Source organism: Acanthaster planci, linkage group LG07, assembly GCF_054643075.1.
Source record: "Acanthaster planci isolate LZ-2023a linkage group LG07, COTS_SCS, whole genome shotgun sequence".
In the NCBI taxonomy this organism is placed as follows: domain Eukaryota; kingdom Metazoa; phylum Echinodermata; class Asteroidea; order Valvatida; family Acanthasteridae; genus Acanthaster; species Acanthaster planci.
This window is the reverse complement of record NC_141783.1, coordinates 4,091,289-4,109,975: the sequence shown is the minus strand read 5'-3', so window position 1 is coordinate 4,109,975 and position 18,687 is coordinate 4,091,289. Positions and strand designations below refer to the sequence as shown.

The 18,687-nt window shown below is 39.8% G+C and overlaps 1 protein-coding gene across 1 annotated transcript; it reads left to right on the top strand.

Moving 5' to 3' along the window:
• Positions 1-2,477: 2,477 nt before the first annotated feature.
• On the top strand, positions 2,478-7,818 carry LOC147798569 (uncharacterized). The gene is given in 1 exon segment (XM_087138767.1): positions 2,478-7,818. A coding segment is annotated over 1 exon segment (3,555 nt). The 5' UTR covers positions 2,478-2,753; the 3' UTR covers positions 6,309-7,818.
• Positions 7,819-18,687: the final 10,869 nt, after the last annotated feature.

Genomic DNA, 18,687 nt, shown 5'->3' with positions numbered 1-18,687 from the left:
AAATTCCTCAACAATCTGGGCAAAAAAAGCACTGAAACAAACAAGGGCCGTCCGCTGGCACTGAGTGAGGAACAGAAAACGTTCCTACTCAATTACCTTGAACAACCTGGCATCAGCTATACACTGCCAGGTAAAAAAGATCAAAAATACATAGGGAAAGAATCTGGTGAAAAAATATACAAAACAAAGCACTATCTGCTCTGGACCCTTAGGGATCTGTATCAAATGCTGAATAGGGATGATGACCTTGATGCCATAACTATGAGTTTCAAGTCCAAATTCAATGCCGAGATTAAATTCTCAACTCTCCATCGGTTTATCAAGGGAGAGAAACATATTTTGTATCAGCAAGATATTCCTGAGGTTAGTTGCCTCTGTCAAAAGTGTGAAAATCTTGAGCTTCTCATACAAGGCATCAAGGGCACTCTTCCCGAAATAGAGCTACCAAAAGATGCAAAGAGCATTGCAGATTCCTTCAATTGTAACAAAAGCCACAGGTCTTGCTCATATGGAGAATGTGTCAGTTGCCCGACATATGAATCATCAATTCTTGATCACTGCAACGAAATACAGTATTTTCAATGGGTTACTGGTGAAAAGGGTAGAAGATTTCCTGAAAAAGTGCCTAGAGTTTCTACAGGTGAAGAAACAAAGAAAATACTTGACAACCAAATTGCGAAAATTAAGATTCACAGTTACCTTATTAGGCACTTCACCCACACGAGCACTTCCGTTGCCGAAATCTGACCTCGCATTCCTTTCCACGGACAGGGCACACACTGCTGTACAATCCCTATGGCAAGCGCTGCTTCCGCTCCACACACGGTCCTTGGCACGCACTTTCGGCAAACTTCGTAAACTCGGACTTCTTGACCGGTCATTTTCGGTCGAAAATCGCTGGATTTCTATTGGTCAAATCCCCACGAACACGTCATCATCGGAGAAAAGAAGACCTTCGGCCCCTTTCGGCTTTAGCGCTTGTAAATCGACCGACGCTTTCAACTCCAGCGAACTGTTTACAATTTTCAGGCCGTCAAAAATCACATTTTGAGTACACGAATCGGGAAGCACTCTGGTATGTACACATAAGTATATATCATAGATTTAGAATCATGAGTATGAATATCATGTGAAAAGAGGTTTTTCTGCGACACGCCGTTCTTTAGGGGTAGTTTTTGGAGTCCGATAACTGGAACGCCGTGCACCACACAACCACCCACGCGCCCAGTACACAGGCACGGTGGCACGGCCTGGCCGCATGTGTACGTGTAGGCCTACTCGCTTTTACGGTCAGTCAAAACCACATGGCCGATCTCCGGCTCGTCGCGGCTAAATTTTTCAAGATTTACACATTCACGGGGTTTGGGGTTAGAGAAGGGTTTAGTTGTAGCTGTAAATAAGTGATGGTTTAAAATAAGATTGTGATTCACGTTTTACAGTTTATGTTTTTGCTCTAAATTTTTCACAGTTACATTTGCAATGCGTGGCAGTGGGCAATACCATTCATGTACGGGGGTGGTGTTAACTTACTTGTTCTGTAGAAAAACTGCGCTGGATTCAAATTCTCAAATTTCAAATATTAAGTTGTTAATAAAGAGTTAATTCGTCTTGCATAATACTGCATATTATTTTGAGAGGTAAGTCTCTTGGTCAAAATAAAAATGTGCGGTGAAACAACTTTCAACTATAAGCATGTACCCCCACTTTGAAATGAACGTTTCTGTACATGTACTGGCTGTTATCGATTTGTGCAGCATAGCATGCATGAAGTTCTGAACTTGTTAGAATGAAACTTTAAAAGGGGATTTAAAAAGTTGTACTTTTAGTAAGTTTTGCTCTTGTCATGAAATAACACAACGTGGCAAAAGAAATGCAGTCATGAAACCTGAGAGTTTTAAGTGCAAACGTATGAAAAACGAAATTGGTTTCAGGAAATTTTGACATACACATCAGGTATAAATTTTTTATTCAAATGCTTGGTTGTGTAGTAAATTGTAGTTTTTGTAATTAATAGATATTATAATTTATGTTTATTTATGGTTTCCCTCCACAGATTTTGCCGTTACTTATTTTGTGTCATCCATACATTGTACACCAACTTCATTTGAAGATCCATACTTCTTCCTCCATGGATGGTGAAGGGGATGAATCAGATGTAAGACGGCGAACACAGGATTCAACAGATGGTAAGAACTTACTGAATTTTGCTTCAAGACTTTTTCAAATATTTAAACTGAACGTCTGAAGTGTTAATCATTCTTTTCATGTTTTACAATGTTTCGAAGTTTCGAATGTTGTACTCTCTTGACATGAGCATAACCTATGTGCAGTTTTAAAGCGATTTGTGTGGAGGGCTGCAGACTGTCTGCAATTTAATTTTTTTCTTCATGATTCTTGTTCTTTTTTGGTTGACAAAAATTTCTCAGCCATTTACTTAAATTTTTTTTCTGTTTTACATGTATTTTATTTACAGATTCCACACAGTCACATTCAACCCCCATCAGTGATGCGGCTTCTTGTTCTGCAGCATCGTCCTCATCCAGTACGTGTAGTCATGCCAAGCGTCGAGTTACATCTGAAGGTCAACAAAGCAAATCATGTATGTATTTTCAGTACTTGTTTTTTACATTATAACTATAAGCATTGAATTCATACATGTACAATTTTCTGGGATTGCATTGCCAATTTTCCCTTAAACGTCCTTTGAGACTGAATGAACTGATGTTTGCCTCAAATAAACATTCTTTTCTACAATGAAATATTACATGACGAAAGATTTTACAAGAATTAAATGGAAAAAATTGTTTCGTTTGTTTTTATTTTTAGATATTGGACCATACTGTGATGGAGCTGGCATCTCAAAGGCTAACTTTATTGGAGAGAAAGTCCCCCCGCCACACATTGCAACAATCAAGAATGGTCTTGTACTTGAGCTGCATGGATACCTGGTAAAGGACTGCTCATTCTCCTCTATACGGTTTGCAGAGTTGTTGATGGAACTGACGCAGTGCTCTGAAAATTACCCCAAAAATATTCAGGGTTTTGTAAAACGCCTGGCTGAGAAGGAGAAAGCAATATGTAAGACACGGAAGGGCAGGGACGAGCAGCTTCAGAGATTGCGAGAGGGCACCTTTCTGATGATTCGGGAACGGTCAACAGTGGGTCCTGATACCCCAAGAAAGAGGAAGCTGAAGCAAAATCTTGCACTAGAGAAGGTAGAGAAGAAAAAAGTTGCAAGGAGGCTAACTACATGTACGTTGGAGCAATCATTTGAGAAAGTTCTAAGTGAAACAAGATACGCTGCAGCACAAGAGACAAGACGTGTCCAAACTCAGCTTGAGGACGAAAGGAAGGACAAAGAAGATTTGTCAGAGAAGTGCAGACAGGCACAAGATGACCTAGATAAACTTAATGCTGCCTTCAACCCAATGAGAGATGACATGGAATCTTATAAATCCATGTATTTGGAACAGAAAACTAAACTCGAAGTGCTCGAAAACAAACTATCCGCTGCAAAAGGAAAATACAATGTGTGGAACACCAATCGGAAGATGAAAAGACATCAAGAAAGCATTTCCAACCTAAAGAAGAACAATGCTGCATTGGCACAGACAATTTCAGCCCTAAAGGAAGAGCTGGAGGACTCACAAGCAAAATTCAAGGAATCGCAGGAACAACTGATGGAGCTGGAGAAAAAAGCAAGTCATGTGAACTTGGCAAAAGACAAAATGAGGAAACAGGTCACTTACTTCAGGAACAAAGCAAAAAAGTTGGATTCCCAAGGAAGTGATGATGACCTGGCTGCATTGGAAAACCGCGTGGCATTTCTGCAACAGAAGAACTCTGAACTTGAAAGTCTGCTTGCTCTGATAGAACAAGAAAAGATCTTGACGTTCCAAGATGGAAGGTATTCAGATGCTGTCAGGGAGACAGTAATGGCATTACTGTCAATGAATGTGTCAATGAGCAAGACCAATGAAGTTATCAGAGTGGTGTTGAGGAAAATGGCAGGAAAAGAAGTCGACAGACTGCCCGCCGCTGGAACAAAATCCCGTTTTCTCCTGGCGGCAAGACATCTTGCTGACTTGGAGGTTGCCAAAGCCATGTTGAGCAACAAGCCGGAAGACGCCTTGGGCAATTGTATCCATGGTGATGGAACAACTAAGCACCATAAAAAATACCAGAACTTCCAGGTGACGCTACCTGATGGCTCTTCGCGCTCACTTGGCCTTACGCAAATGGCAAAAGGAGACACAGATTCTGTGATTGAAGCATTTAAGGAGAGGATGGGTGAATTAGCCGCTGATATCACTTCAGACGGTAGCCGAGAGGAAACATTCAAGCAACTGATGGTCACCATCACAAGTACCATGACTGACCAGGGAGCCACCATGCCTTAATTTAGTGAGAAACTGGAGGTCATCAGGGCTGAGCTTCTTCCACACATGATGCAGAACTGGGACCAGCTTCCTGAAGAACTGAAGGAGGGCACAAAGCAATTCGGACAGTTCTATTGCAAAATGCATCCGATCATCAACTTTACCGATGAAGTTGGGAAAGTACTTAAGTCATTTGAAGATATCGCAGCAAGTGGAAAAAATGCACATACCTTGGTGACAAATGAATGTGGTGCTGTGCGGCTGGTACGCACAGCAAGTAAAGCTTATCATCACCGCGGCTCTGACAAATCTGGTGTTGAGGATGCTTTTACTTCGTATATCAGCAACGAATACAATTTCACCAATCATCTTGTGTATTACGTTGGTAATCGAGCAAATATCTTGTTAGAGGCTGCAGCAGCAACATATTTTCACAGCCACCACCTAATCAATTTCGTCTCCATGTTGCCTGAGCCTAATTCTCTCCTGCTTGCCGTGGCTGAGGATGCCAATGAGAAGATTCTTCAGGCAGAGCTGCGTGCCCTGGGCATTGTCCATAAAGTTGTTACTGGTCCACTTTGGCACATGGTCAAAACAGCAGAAAACATCCTTGCAATGAATGAAGTTCTTCATCAGCTACAGACAGCCCTCCACTTATGGAAGGATGATGCATCAGGAATGCTCCAAGGTGATATAGCCATCAAAGAGGCACCCATCGTAAAAGATGATATTTATGATTGTCTGTTTCAGGAGTGTGAGGATGCAGAAGAGCAGGCAATGTGCATCCAAACCTTGGAGATAATTTGTTGCGCAATCTTGTTAATACTCCAACGCCAGTGTAAAGATCAACTGCCAGGAGGGAAGTATTGGAAGCCGACAGTTGAAGTACAGGAGAAATTCTCAAATGTCCCAAGTACAAATATGATAGGGGAGAGAGATTTTGCATACTTAGATATGCTAGTCAGGGAGAAACCCTCGGCGAGAACAGTAAGTCTGGAGGCTTTGATCATGTGGTCCAACAACAAGACCCATGACTGGTTGGACGGCCTTCCTCCTGAAGAAAAGGAACAGTACATGGCTGCAGCACGGTCACACTCAAAACACATCATCAGCCACTACCATAATCGAATGAAGGAAATAAAAGCCAAACGGTGGGCCAATTTGCAAGCCAATCAGAAGAAAAAGCAGGAGAAGGAAAGGGCAGCTTTGCAGAACAAAGTCAAGATGACCGAAGAAATCACCATACAAGGTGGGCTTTGGCTCACTCCGCAAGTCGTTGAGGAAAGAGTTGATGCCCTGCATGAAGAAGATGTGCCCGAAGAAGAAATCAGAAGAAGAATCTACCTTCAACTATCCTTCCACAGCAGAATTCTGGGGTTAAAATCACCTAAAAAGGAGTTCTTCCAGTTGGGAACCACAGAACATGGGAAGAGGCGTGACTTCAGTGTTGCAGAGATGAAGCGCCACCTCGTCAGCATCCTGGAACACAATAACATCGAGGCCTCAACATCAGATTTCACGATTCTTCCTCCTGCTAACCAGGGCACTTCTACACATCCAACCTCAGCAGTTCAGTATTCATCTCCAGCAGACAGGGAATCGTCAGTACGCATACAAAAAGCGAAACTCCTGAAGAAAATCCAAGATGAAAAGGTCAAGCGTGCTATCACAAACTCTACACACTTTCTCAATTCACTCCTGAAGAAACCAAGCTTGTTAGTTGGTAAACAAGTGGAACACAAGCTTTGCCAGACAGCAGACAGTCCACCCCAGTGGTACACTGAAAATGTTCTATCCATAGCAAAAGTGACGAAAGATCCATCAAAAACAGTTTACTCGATAAAGTACGAGGATGAAGAGGAGGTGTGGGAGTTCCCACTTTTGATTGACCTCAAGAAAAAGGAACTGATCATCCTGGACCGTCTGTAATTTCCAAAGTTAATCTTTAGGAGAGTCAGTTATAAAGTGAACAATACCACTGAAGAACGCAAAAATTGTGGGTTCACTTCATCATAAGCATCATTTATTTTACTGGTTAAATATGATTTTGGCAGAACAGATTGATAACAAATTCCCTCTAATTTAAGGCAAAGAGTTTTTTCCAAACACTCGGTCGCGTTCCCATCAACATTTGTGGATGATTTATGGCCTCTTGTTAAAAGTCCATCAATTATTTCTCATAATTGTTATTTTTTGCCTAAAAAAAGGGGTTGTTGGCAGTTGTGGAACACGTGAACCTTTTAATTTCAAGTTTTCAAAACAAGGGGTTGATTGCATATGACTTTGAAACTAGTCATTTCCGACTACATGAATGCTGTTGGAAGAATCAGTCTACACTGACAGTAGAGAGATATTTTTGTCTCTTCTTTTAAATTGGCGTCAATGTCATGTTTGATTCCTTTGTGTAGTCTATCTTGCCAGATACGTCAGTTGAAGGCAGCAGAGGTCCAAGTGTACTGAAATCATTGTTTAAGTCCCTAAGGTCAGGTTGGCATCTGTAACACCTCAAAAAGTGTTTTATGTCAAATGTATTTACTGTATGTATATTGGATAATGATGTAAATAGACTCCTCAGAAAATTATCCTTTTTCAAAACAAAGTTTGCATGAAGAACGAGTATTTTTAGGTGGTAATAACAAACTCAAACCTAATTATCTTCCAAATGCACAAATGTTTGCAATCCCCATAACGCAATTCATTAGATACTGTGTATTTTGCATTTGGTCGGCTGTATCTTTTTGAATCAAATTTTCTTTCGAATTATTGACAATAGCCATTTAATCTATTTTCATAAAACTAGATAATTAATTATGCAGATTTGTAAGTTCAATATGAAGGAGTAAAATGAGATCTCAAATAACCAGACTTTGAAGACCCAAGTACATGTATTTCTCAAACATAGACATTTACATTTTTGACCATGGTTTTCCATGCAAACATGACTTATTTTAGAAATCACACTTAATTAGATAATTAATTATGCAAATTTATCAGGTCAATACGAGGGAGTTTAAGTGAAATTTTGAATAGCCAGACTTTGAAGACCCAAGTATTTCTCCAAGATATACATTTTTGACCAAGCGTTTCCCTGCGTACATGACTAAATTTTTAAAATCACACCAAATTAGATAATTATGCAAATTTGTAATTTGAATATAAGGGAATTTAATGAATTTTCGAAAAGCGAGACTTTGATGACCCAGGAATTTCTTCAAGATGTTCATTTTTTACCAAGATTTCCCATACAAACTTGAATATTTTAGATCATGTGTGGGAGCTGTTTGCATTTTATGAAACATTTTTTCATACAACAGCATCACAAGCCATTAATTAAGTCTCATATATCACAGAAATTGGATAAAACAAGGATTTTGCTATACCCACAGTCATCCCTTTGGTGCCAAACCATTAATAAAGAAAAACAAAAGATAACCTTTGACCTCTTGGCTAAATTTGTCTCCTTTTTGTGAGATATAATTGCCCATTACTCCGTGATACAATGTCGTATTTAAAAAATTCCAACGGATTTCTTCTAATGAAGACCTGCTCTATCAGATTCTGTGCTTTTAAAATGCAATTTCCTACTTCAAAAATGTCACCTGAACTGCCTAACCTTATGCACACTCAGTACAAAAAGTATCAGGACTTAAAGAACAACTTGAAAAGCAATGAAATCATTGTTCATGTTGACTTTTCAGAGAATTATGACAACAAACAGCAACATGCCATACAAAGCGCATACTTTGGATATCAGTCTTTCTCACTGTACACAGTGTGTGTTTACCACGTGCAGAATGATAAAGTGAAAACACAGAGTTACGCCTTAGTCACAGAAACTACAGAGCACAGCAGTACAGTTGTGTTTGGCTTAAACCGATATCTTCTGCAAATGCTGAAGTCAAAGTTTGAATTTGACACAGTTCATTTTTTCTCAGATGGCTGTTCTGCACAGTTTCGAAGCAAACACTCATTCATGCATTTTACAAAATTTGACCCCTCTCTTAAATTCTACTGGAACTACTTTGAAACGAGTCATGGCAAAGGGCCAGTTGATGGAGTTGGAGGAACAGTGAAGTCTGTTGTCTACCGCAAAGTCATGAGCAAACAAGTTGTTATACAGAACCCAAAGCACTTTGCAGAGTATGCAAATAGTGTCCTCAAAGGAATCGATGTGCTCTTTGTTGGGGCTGAGGAAATGTCAGTAGATGAATCTGAAGAGGACTCAGTTGTAATTCCAGGCACGCTTAAAGTCAGATATGTGGAACGGATCATTCAGAAAGGATCTGTCCTTCTCAAGTTCTCCACAGAAAGTCCTTTCGGTCCTCCTGATTTCCACATTGAACCATTTCGTACAATGATATACCCCAACACTCCCAACAAATGCACACCAAACATGGATCCAGGTGACCAATCCAAACAAACTAAAGATGAGATTGGAACACAACCTTCAGTTGGTCAGTGGTATGCTGTATACTTTAATGATTTCTCATACTGGTACATTGGCATGGTTATAGAGTTGAATGAAAATTCAAGCATGGCCAAACTGGACTTCCTGCAACAGAGCGGTTTAGACAAAAACCTCTTCAACAGAAACAAAAGCGATGTGTCCTGGGTGGATGTAGAAAACATATTCTACAAGCTAGAGGCACCATACCCACTTTCCTTTTCAAGGACATCAATGCTCATTATGAATGACAGAGATTTCAGAGAGGTCAAGCGAATCTTTGCTGAAAAGTTTTCAAAGTAACCTGCATGTTTAAGTGTATGATGTTGAAACAGGAAAAACATAAATAACTTTGTATTGGGGGTATCTGGCATACGTACAGCTTTGATGAAACTCAGTAATGTATTGTTCTGTTCAGAAAGCATCAGTAGCTGATAAGATTATTACAGGTATCTGTCAGGGATAACAATGTTTAATGCGAAATAGGTACTGATCTTCCTTAAAAGCCCGTAATTTTTTTAATGTGTTTACTAAGCATTTCACATTTAAACAGAATGACTTTTTTCTTGAATGTTTACAAATTTAAAGCACCATCCAAACATATCTTGCCAGTGATGACATTGATTACAGTTTGTCTTTGAAAATTTGTTTCATTTGTAATTTCAGTATTAAAGTGAAGTTACTGGTAAGAATCTGTTCTTACTTTCTAAAACTTAAATTTGTATAGAATGTGGACCTGAATGACAATTTTTAGAGACCTGCTTGAAAATACAATTTATTATTTGCTTTTGTACATGTACATTCCACTTAAACATCAACTGCAAAAACATGTCGGATGGAATGCGACATGTCGGACGGAATTTCAGGCAACTTTCTCAAATAATTGCAAGAAGCTTGTCTGTTTATTCAATTTAATTGCCTAGTTAGTAAGCACAGGTAGCTACCTAAAGGCCTCTATCATTAAAAACCAATTTCTTTGAACTTTGTTTTTGGTCAACATTCCAATTCCGTCAGACATGATTGATTCCGTCCGACATGGTGTTGGTTCAATCAAGCCAAACTAAAAATGACAAGGTCTGGTAAACAAAAGCTCTGTCTTAATACAAGTGTTGATAGTTACTCTTCTTCACATAAAACACAGAAGAAGATATCCCCTCAACTTTTGATAACATTCGATTTTGTTCATGAAATTTTGAGTACGCTCATTTTTATCGATTCCGTCCGACATGTTAACATTACTCTTTATAACAAATAAAGAAAAGTGTTGAATTTGGAAGTAATGTCATGTGTCATTACTTTGAGTCATTTGTGCTGTCTGGAAAAAAAATAACATTTGCATGAACTCTAAAACAAAAACTGTTACAGTTTCTTTTATCAAATTCCGTCCGACATGATTTGGGGACTTTTGAAACATGCCCACCATGAATATTCATGTAACTGATGACGTCACGCAGTGTCAGCGTAATAAATCATCTTTTCCAACATGGCAGCTCCTAGTGTCGCTTGTCCACATTGTTACCCCCGGTATAACCCATGCAAATACATGACAGGCTACATGGAAGGGAACATGTGAAGATGAGTTACTTCCATCAGCTGAATCACTGAAATTTCACTGGCTTAGGTTATGATAGGTCAGTACAGTTGGAGAAGAGGTCTATCCTGATGTTTGTAACAATGGTTGGATTGTGGAAGAGTCTGACTCTTTGAGAGTCCTATGGGACACTGAGGAAAATGTAGAGAGGATCAGGACAAATGTTCGATTCCTTACAAGGGGATGTTCTTGTGCTAAAAGCCATTGTAAGACAAGGGTATGCAAGTGCAAAAAAGAAGATCGGTTTTGTGGTCCAGGATGTTCATGTAAATGTGTAAGGGATGTGAAAATGTACTTTCGGACTGTAGCCCAAACAGAACTAAGTATGTCTGTATGTTGACATTTCTGACTGTGATGAAGATTCAGAAATGATAGCAGCTCCATAGATGATTTTGAATGTGACTTTAATGTATTAGGGAGTAATCGAGATGTTGCTGATGATATTGAGAAAAGTTTGAACTCTTCAGTCCATGAGGTGTTTGAACAGTTTCCTTTTGCTCCATGTTTTGAAGGAAATGCAAAAGAAGAGGATAGTGACTATGAAGATTAACAAGTAGCTACATGATATGTACATGTGTCCATTTTCTTGGCAATTTTGTGTAAGTTGCACGTCCATGGTCCAAGCAGAAAGTGAGAGCAGTTTCTATCAGGTGCATTTGTTTTACTTGTGTTACATGGTCATGTATGTCAAATATTTAATAGTGCACATACGTTTATTTCAGTTTACTTTTATTAATGATCTTGCCTTCGAAGATTTTGTTATATACTTTTTTCGGCATTGTTTTGGTATTTTTTAAGATATGGTACATTCTCTTTGTTCTTGCCTGAATGCAAAAATGCAAAAATCAATTCAAACTTACTGGGCATGTCAAGGTTAAACAAATGTTAAATTTTAGTGTACTGAACATTCCTTTTGTATGTGAAACATAGTACTTGAATACATGCTAGTTCGGTTATCTTCATCATATGAAATGGGCAAGTGTGATTCAAAACTTTTATTATGTGCTGTGGGCTACTCAAAGCCAAAAGTAATTTCTTGGTTTTCCTCCAATCCCCCACCCTATCTGTTACAACTCGCATCTCAGGAATGATTTGAGAAAAATTGTGCTCAGGAATTACGTCTTTGATAGTGATAATTATTTTGTACACTTTTTACAGCTTTTGTTATCAGTAACAACGTGTTTTATAAAAGTTTTTAATTAAGTTATAGGCAGGTTCATTTTTTCAGTCTGCATCCACAATGCCAAAGTGTAATTTAAATTTAATGCTCTATTTGCCAAGTGTGAATATGCTTATTCACTTTCAAGCATTGCCATTAATACTTAATTTAGTCCGATATTTTTATTTTTGGCAAGATTTTAGTGTCTGTTGAAATAGTATTATATGTAGTTCTTTATTTTTAAAATATGCAGTTTACAGGTTTTACGAAGCAACGTTTGCAATATTAACAACAGATACATGTTTGTTCATCAACAAATTGCAGCTGAATAAAAAGAAAATGTGTTCATATATTTGAAGAAAATGAAGAAGTGCATTTGTCTTCCATTTGTTTCATGTTCCGCGTTTAAAACACAGTATGATATGGAGTTTTCATGAAGAGCAAAAGATTTTAATATGCAATTATGCAATAATTTGTTGCAAAGTACATGACCTCCTTCAAAAAAGATATCTACATTACGTTGGAGCTTGGCTTTAATACTATTAGTTTATTGTACCGGACCATGCAATAATGCATGGCAAAGCTTACTATCGCCTAGGCTATAGCTAGGGTAGACTCCCGCCACGTCCGATTTACAGAGGTAGAATACTAATGAGCCCACAAAAAGAGAACAAGGAAATATACTATTGATAAATTTCCATCCCTTTCACCAGAGGGAAGCAAAAACCCTTGTAATAAAACCAGACGTGGCTGAATACTATTAACAAACCTGAGTTTTGTGACCACGTACATGTACATGTACGGTACTAGGCCTACTTCCTGACTGATAGTTACCGGTCTTAGTCGGGGGCCTCATAATATATGTCTAATAATTTAGATATCAGTGATGCACAGTTTGGGTACCTGCCACTTGTACATTATTGTGTGGGTAGCTTTGCTCTTTGTGATTGGTCACTGTGTGTTCTCGTTATGCATGTTGACTAATCACGTAAGCTGTCTTATAAAATGGTCATTTCTTAACGACGGTAGGTTTTGAGAACTCGGAACACGTAAAGGTCACCAATTTTTAGGTGCTCCTGACTGTTTCGAATCGTCTCTTGAAATACAGGTACAATTTACATGATAATGAATACTTGAAGTTATCACTAGTGTGTAAGATCTGTCTGCAACATTCATTTTGGAGAGAAAACGAGACGTTTTCCATTGACCATTAAATCTGTACAGAGATATCAACACAGTTTTGCCCTAATATTTCATCTTTTCTAATTTTCAAAACGTATGGAAAGGCACACTTTACGCAGACTTTTCCTATTTTGTTTTGATCATCCACCATCTTTTTTCGTCTTGGACATCGCGTCAAATTACATGTACGTCGTGTTCTTATAAATGTTGTAAACCCATATGCTTGAGCGGCTACTCCTGTCAGCTTGATAGGATGCGTGCGCATAGTAGCTCACTTGAACTTGCAACCCCTGACTGGTAGCCTGGTAGGTGGTTGCGCCACGGCGCACGCTAGCGGCTGTGTGTTCTTGTCTCGCCTCAATTTCCGAAGTGGCCAATTTCACCATGCCCGTGGCACGTTGGTCCACGTAAGTGATGCTTGTAGGTCTTCAAACTGGTTACAAACAATTCTAACGGTATGGCAGTACATTCAATATTTCTTTCAGCTTTTAATAAGTTGAACAACTTAAAGAATCGTTACCATAGCAATTCGACATGCACCTGACATGGGCAGTGGGCAAGACTTAGCCCCACACATGTAGGGCCGTACATCATGGCTCTCTTTTGAAATCTGTCTCTTAACTGTTGCCAGTACTGCCCTACTAGTATGGAATCTTAGTGCAGATTTTTGGGAACTTTGAACAATTTTTTTTCCAAGATAAAAACAGCCAGACAATTTCAATACACCAGTTGACTACTCAGAGTTTACTGACCATCCAAATAAAATTTCAATGACAAAAATTACTGCATTTGTCTTTTTTTTTTTTTTTTACAAAAGAAGGCATCTTTTAAACCCAGCCTGTAATGTATGCTGACGATGTCTGTGGCCATTTCGAACAAATACGCACAATACAATTTTCTTCATAAACTTAGTGAAGGTGTATTTATCCCAATACGTTGAATCAATTTATTTTGCAGAAGCCTCAATGGAAGGCCACCAGGCACGACACATTAGCAGAATAAGTAGAGTTGTGCTATTGTCTACACAACAGAAATGAAACGAGTTTCATGGTACTGTACGTACGTACATGTACACGTACGTGTATATTATACGGTTTACTGAAAATTCTTGTCAGTATTTCACTTTGTAATGTATGCAAGCAGATTTGGGCCCAAATTACAGAAGCAAGTGGCACGGAAAGTCCCAAGATTGCACCAGAGAGTATCTAGAATCCAAAATTTCCTGGGGCCCTTGAGCAGACCCTGAACCCCATGCCGTGGCTTTGCAAAAACTGATCACCTAAGGATGGAAAACAATGGTGCCCCCCCCCCACTTTTTTATACCTTTCGACAGGCCTGTAAAGGACAGAGTTTTGCAAATGAAGACACCAGTGGCTATTCACTCTCCAAGTCTGCAACTTCTGATTGTCTAAACAAAATCAAGAATTTTCAAACGAGTCTCAGATTACTAACAGTGAAACCTTAGAGGCCTTAATCCCAGAAAAAGTTGTCAGAAATGTGTAGTAAGAGGAAACATAAATCACACCAATCTAAAAGCAGAAAAACATTCAGACCAATCATGCCACCTTCCTCCGAAAAATTTCATTTTCGCATAAAAATTATTACATCGACACTGCATGTGCATTTTCTGTTATCCACTTTCACTTCGCTTCCAAAGCCTTACGTGACTAGAATAACAAGTTTCCTCCAACTTAATATTGCATTTATATTTTGACCACTTCATTACAGAATTTCTCTGCCGTCACAAACACTATTAGGCCTACAGTTGGTCACTAAATTGATAAGCACAGACTCAAATGGCAACAATTACAAGCCACATACGTGTACATGTGTACGCACAAGAGCCAACTTTAACTGACATTTCAAACCTGTTTCCTTGAAAACAAACAGCAACAAAAGCATTGGGAATTAAAAATATATTGTGCTATCAGGGAGGATCCAGGAATTTTTCCAGGGGAGGGGGGGATAGTTGTCATCAATTGTTGACAGGCAGATGCATCAATGCATTTCATTGTTCAATGTTAGGCCTTACTGATGTACAAGGAAATGCATTGACGCATTTGCCTGTCAACAACTGATGACAACTACACCTCCTCCCCCGGAAAAATTCCTGAATCCTCCCTGATAGCACAATGGATGTTTTGGTGTCACAGCAGAGGCTTGAACCGCTCGCCCCACGGTGGCTAACTTAATGTACATTATGTGCAACTACTGCAGTTAAAAGTTGAAGTTCACTTTACTAACTTTATCATGTCTTGTAAGTCAATTCAACCATGATTCAACAGTCTACTCACGAGTGAACATATGAGCAAAGGCAGTACATGTACATTATGGTGATGCACTTACCATGACTTACCTTGCTCCATCCAGTCTGTGAGTGTGAAGTACATCCACGGCACCTGCAGCCGGCCATTTTGACTCAGGAATAAGCACCTGTTGCAAAAGGAACCACGTGCATGGAGTACCGAGGTGCACTGCACAACACAAACACCCACATGTACAGTGTACAGTACATGTAGGCCTGCTGGAGTTCATCATGTGGGGCCAACGTACACACTTGGAATTCCGCGGAAACTTCGACCATGTCAATTTGGGTTCGTTACTGCTGCAGGTCTTGCATTATTAACAGGTCGTTTCCAAATCAGAGAAGGATTCAAGCTGATTTATCGTCTCTCATTCATCACGAAATCAGGAAATGGAGCTCGGCCTGAACTCGCAACAGTTGTCAGTTTAATACTAGCTCCAGATAGATGACCAGTCTCCGGGGTTGTGGACAAACAGTGATCCTTCTCGACCAAATCCCTTCAGGGCTATGCTTGTACACACCACGGCTTCCGATTCCGCATTCATCATGCGCGCACGTCCATATCGCCACGTGCACGGTACTTCCGGTCTCTTCTCCGGCCCCGCCCCCACCACACAGGTGGTCATGAATGATGCAATATTTAACTTTTCACACAATTATTTTGGAGCAGATTCCCTCCACGAAAGATACATATTTATAAATAACGACAGTCTGAGCATTTAAGCTGGTCACAGGTACGGGTGTATTGTGACGATTGTCTTAGCTTTACGGAGTCAGCTTGTGAGCAAACTTTTTCGTCACGGACCCCGCCAGTGAATAATGCAATGCAGCAGAAAAGTACGCACCTGGAGACGAGGACCAGACTGTAGTCCCACAAAATCTACAAAAATGGGGCGTATCTAGCTTTTGGTGTCAGGAGGGGGAGGTAAATTCAAATTCAAACGCGAATCCGGGCTCGTTCAACATGACGTTAGAGAGAAAACAAAATAAATATGTCAAAAGTCAGCGCCCTCAGTTGTCCAAGACGGCGTGGCATTTTGCAATGCGTTTGACCAAATAGGAGTTCAAATGAGTTTTAGTCGATGAATACGAGTATAAAGCAGGGGCGTACCAAAACAAAATCCCTATGCACCCACTAAAGAAAATCATTCTTTGCAATATTGAATGGATATTGAACAAGACTGACAAATAGCTCCCCCCCCCAGAAAAACACTACTGGAAGCTGGTGCCCCCGGAAGATGCTGGCGCCCCCTTGTCATTCTCCACTACATGTAGTAAAATCCTACTGAGCTACGCCACTGGTATAAAGTTGCATAAAAACTGTGTCCAAGAAAATTAATTGCAGCTACACTTATTCGACATAAGATCCAAATTCATTGCGCTTTGAGTTGGGACAGAAAACAAACCACAACAGGTCTATACTATTATGGCAGATCGATGGGGGTCACTTGTCTTGGGATAAAAAAAATTATTAGAAGGACTAAAATATATAAATGCTTTCATTATTCTGTTTGTTGTTAGGAAACTAATCCTCAGGAGTGCCTATGGCAACATAGCCCACAAACTAAGGAAACCCAGATAGAGGAAACAGTGAGGAAGTGTTCAGTTTGAGAGAGGAAGAAAATTCCTGGACTACGCTAAATTAATTGCCACAAGAATGACTGGTTGTCCTTCTGGCAGAGACCCTCTTGGAGTAACCTTAGAATGCATTCTGCAGGGCGCAAGAATTTATTTCAAATCATTTATATAAAATGGTTTTAGAGTGAAACTGTCAAGTACTTTTGTTTTGTTTTGTACAGTTTTTTCTGTTTTGTACAGTTAAATATGAAAAGCAAATTGCCCAATGACGATCGCCTCTACAGATTGAAACAATTACAAATGCATGGAAAGGCCGACCACACTTCTTGCTTGTGTGAAATGCAGTCTGTCTGCACTGTTACGATCATGTCCTCCAGTCTCAGGAGAGGAATCTCAAGTTTATTCCTTTCAGCTCGCGATATGTTGGTTTTGTAGTAATATGCATGTACTGTACAAAAATGTGCAATATGAATATTAAGTTTTGAGTAAGTCAGTCGCATCCCACAGCCCAGCCACAATCGCAGTCACAGCTAAGTGGCTGCGGCTGGAAGTAGTATACATGTACTGTCTACGAGAGGAGGTGAGGCTGTGGCTTCCTAGAACGCACTTGGTATTCATGTACAATGTACATGTACAGTGCGTGTACATGCACATGTACATTGTACATGCACGTGTACTGGCACATGTACATGTACATGCGTACAGTGAGACGCCGAGCCACGTTGTTAGGAGACACCCACTGTACATGTACAGTGTTCCAAAGTTTTCCTACCTCCATGAGAGCTTTACTAGTACCAGCAGGAGGAGTACTGGAGGAATTATCATTTTCCGTAAGTTCGCGCACACTGTAGGAATCTTGGAGGATCTTGCACGGCGACCATGGAGCCTTTGCGGTGTGGATTCCGTTATTTTGTCGAGCCATGGAGGAAAAGTTGAATGAAGAAGATCGTTCCTGCTACCGTGATAGCCGGGAGTGGGGGTCCGTGCCACATTAGTGCCAGTAATGGGGCTACTGCGTGAGAACTCTTGGGATCGTCATCGGCTCCGCTCCCAGGGAACATCCCTGGGAGCGGAGCGCAACAAACCCCCGAGTTCATTCGGTGCAACGTTTCAGCTGATATGGTTGACTGTGTGACCTCGACTGGTGGTGGTGTGTACCTGCCATGCCCGTACGTTGTATTTGTAACGATATTGAGGGTTGTGTACTGTATATCTTCATATGTACATGTAGCTGTTACTATCTTGATTCTGCATGATTTGTAAGAATCTCAGCATGCATGAACCATGGAGGAAGGACAGCATGCTGGCCTAGGATACTGTACAGTGTAGATATGCACAGTAGGCCTATGTATTTGAAGCCTCAAGGAAACTATGGACCTTCCTCAAGTTCTGAACTTGTGGAGCTATCGCATGATTGACCGTGCAGACAGAGACCTGAAGGTAAGTCATCCAAGCTAGGTAAGTATTGCAGGTGTATTTACGAGGGTTTGCCAGTGGTTTGCTAAACCAATTTGTTCATGTTGGTGCCATGGGATATCTGGGATGACATACATGTAGCTACATGTATCATGTTTGATGCTTCCTTAAAAAACCAACTAGAATAACAGAATATTGCACGTAAAAAATAAAATAAAATTCTATTATTCAAAACAGCAATGAATTGAAAGACTGGACAATTACAAATTCGAAAGTAGAAAACATACTGGCATACAGAAGGCTGGAAATGCTAAGGGAATATCTACCAAAAGAAATTAACACTCACATGCAAAGTGAACACTAACTGGGGTCTTGGCATCTGGCTGAATCAAATTCAGTAAATTCGTATACCAAAAATTGGAGTACAACCTATATGTCTATGTCACACAAAAACTTGAAGAGATCGAACTACCCGTCAACCTTAAATGTTTGAGCAAAAAACAAATTCCATATGCTTCTCGCTTCGTGTTTCAGAAAAAAATTCATGTTTCAGAAAAAAAAAATTAAAGCCTAGCATACGTTTGAATGACATGTTTTAGTAAATTTTTTGAGTGTAAATTTACCTTTGCATGT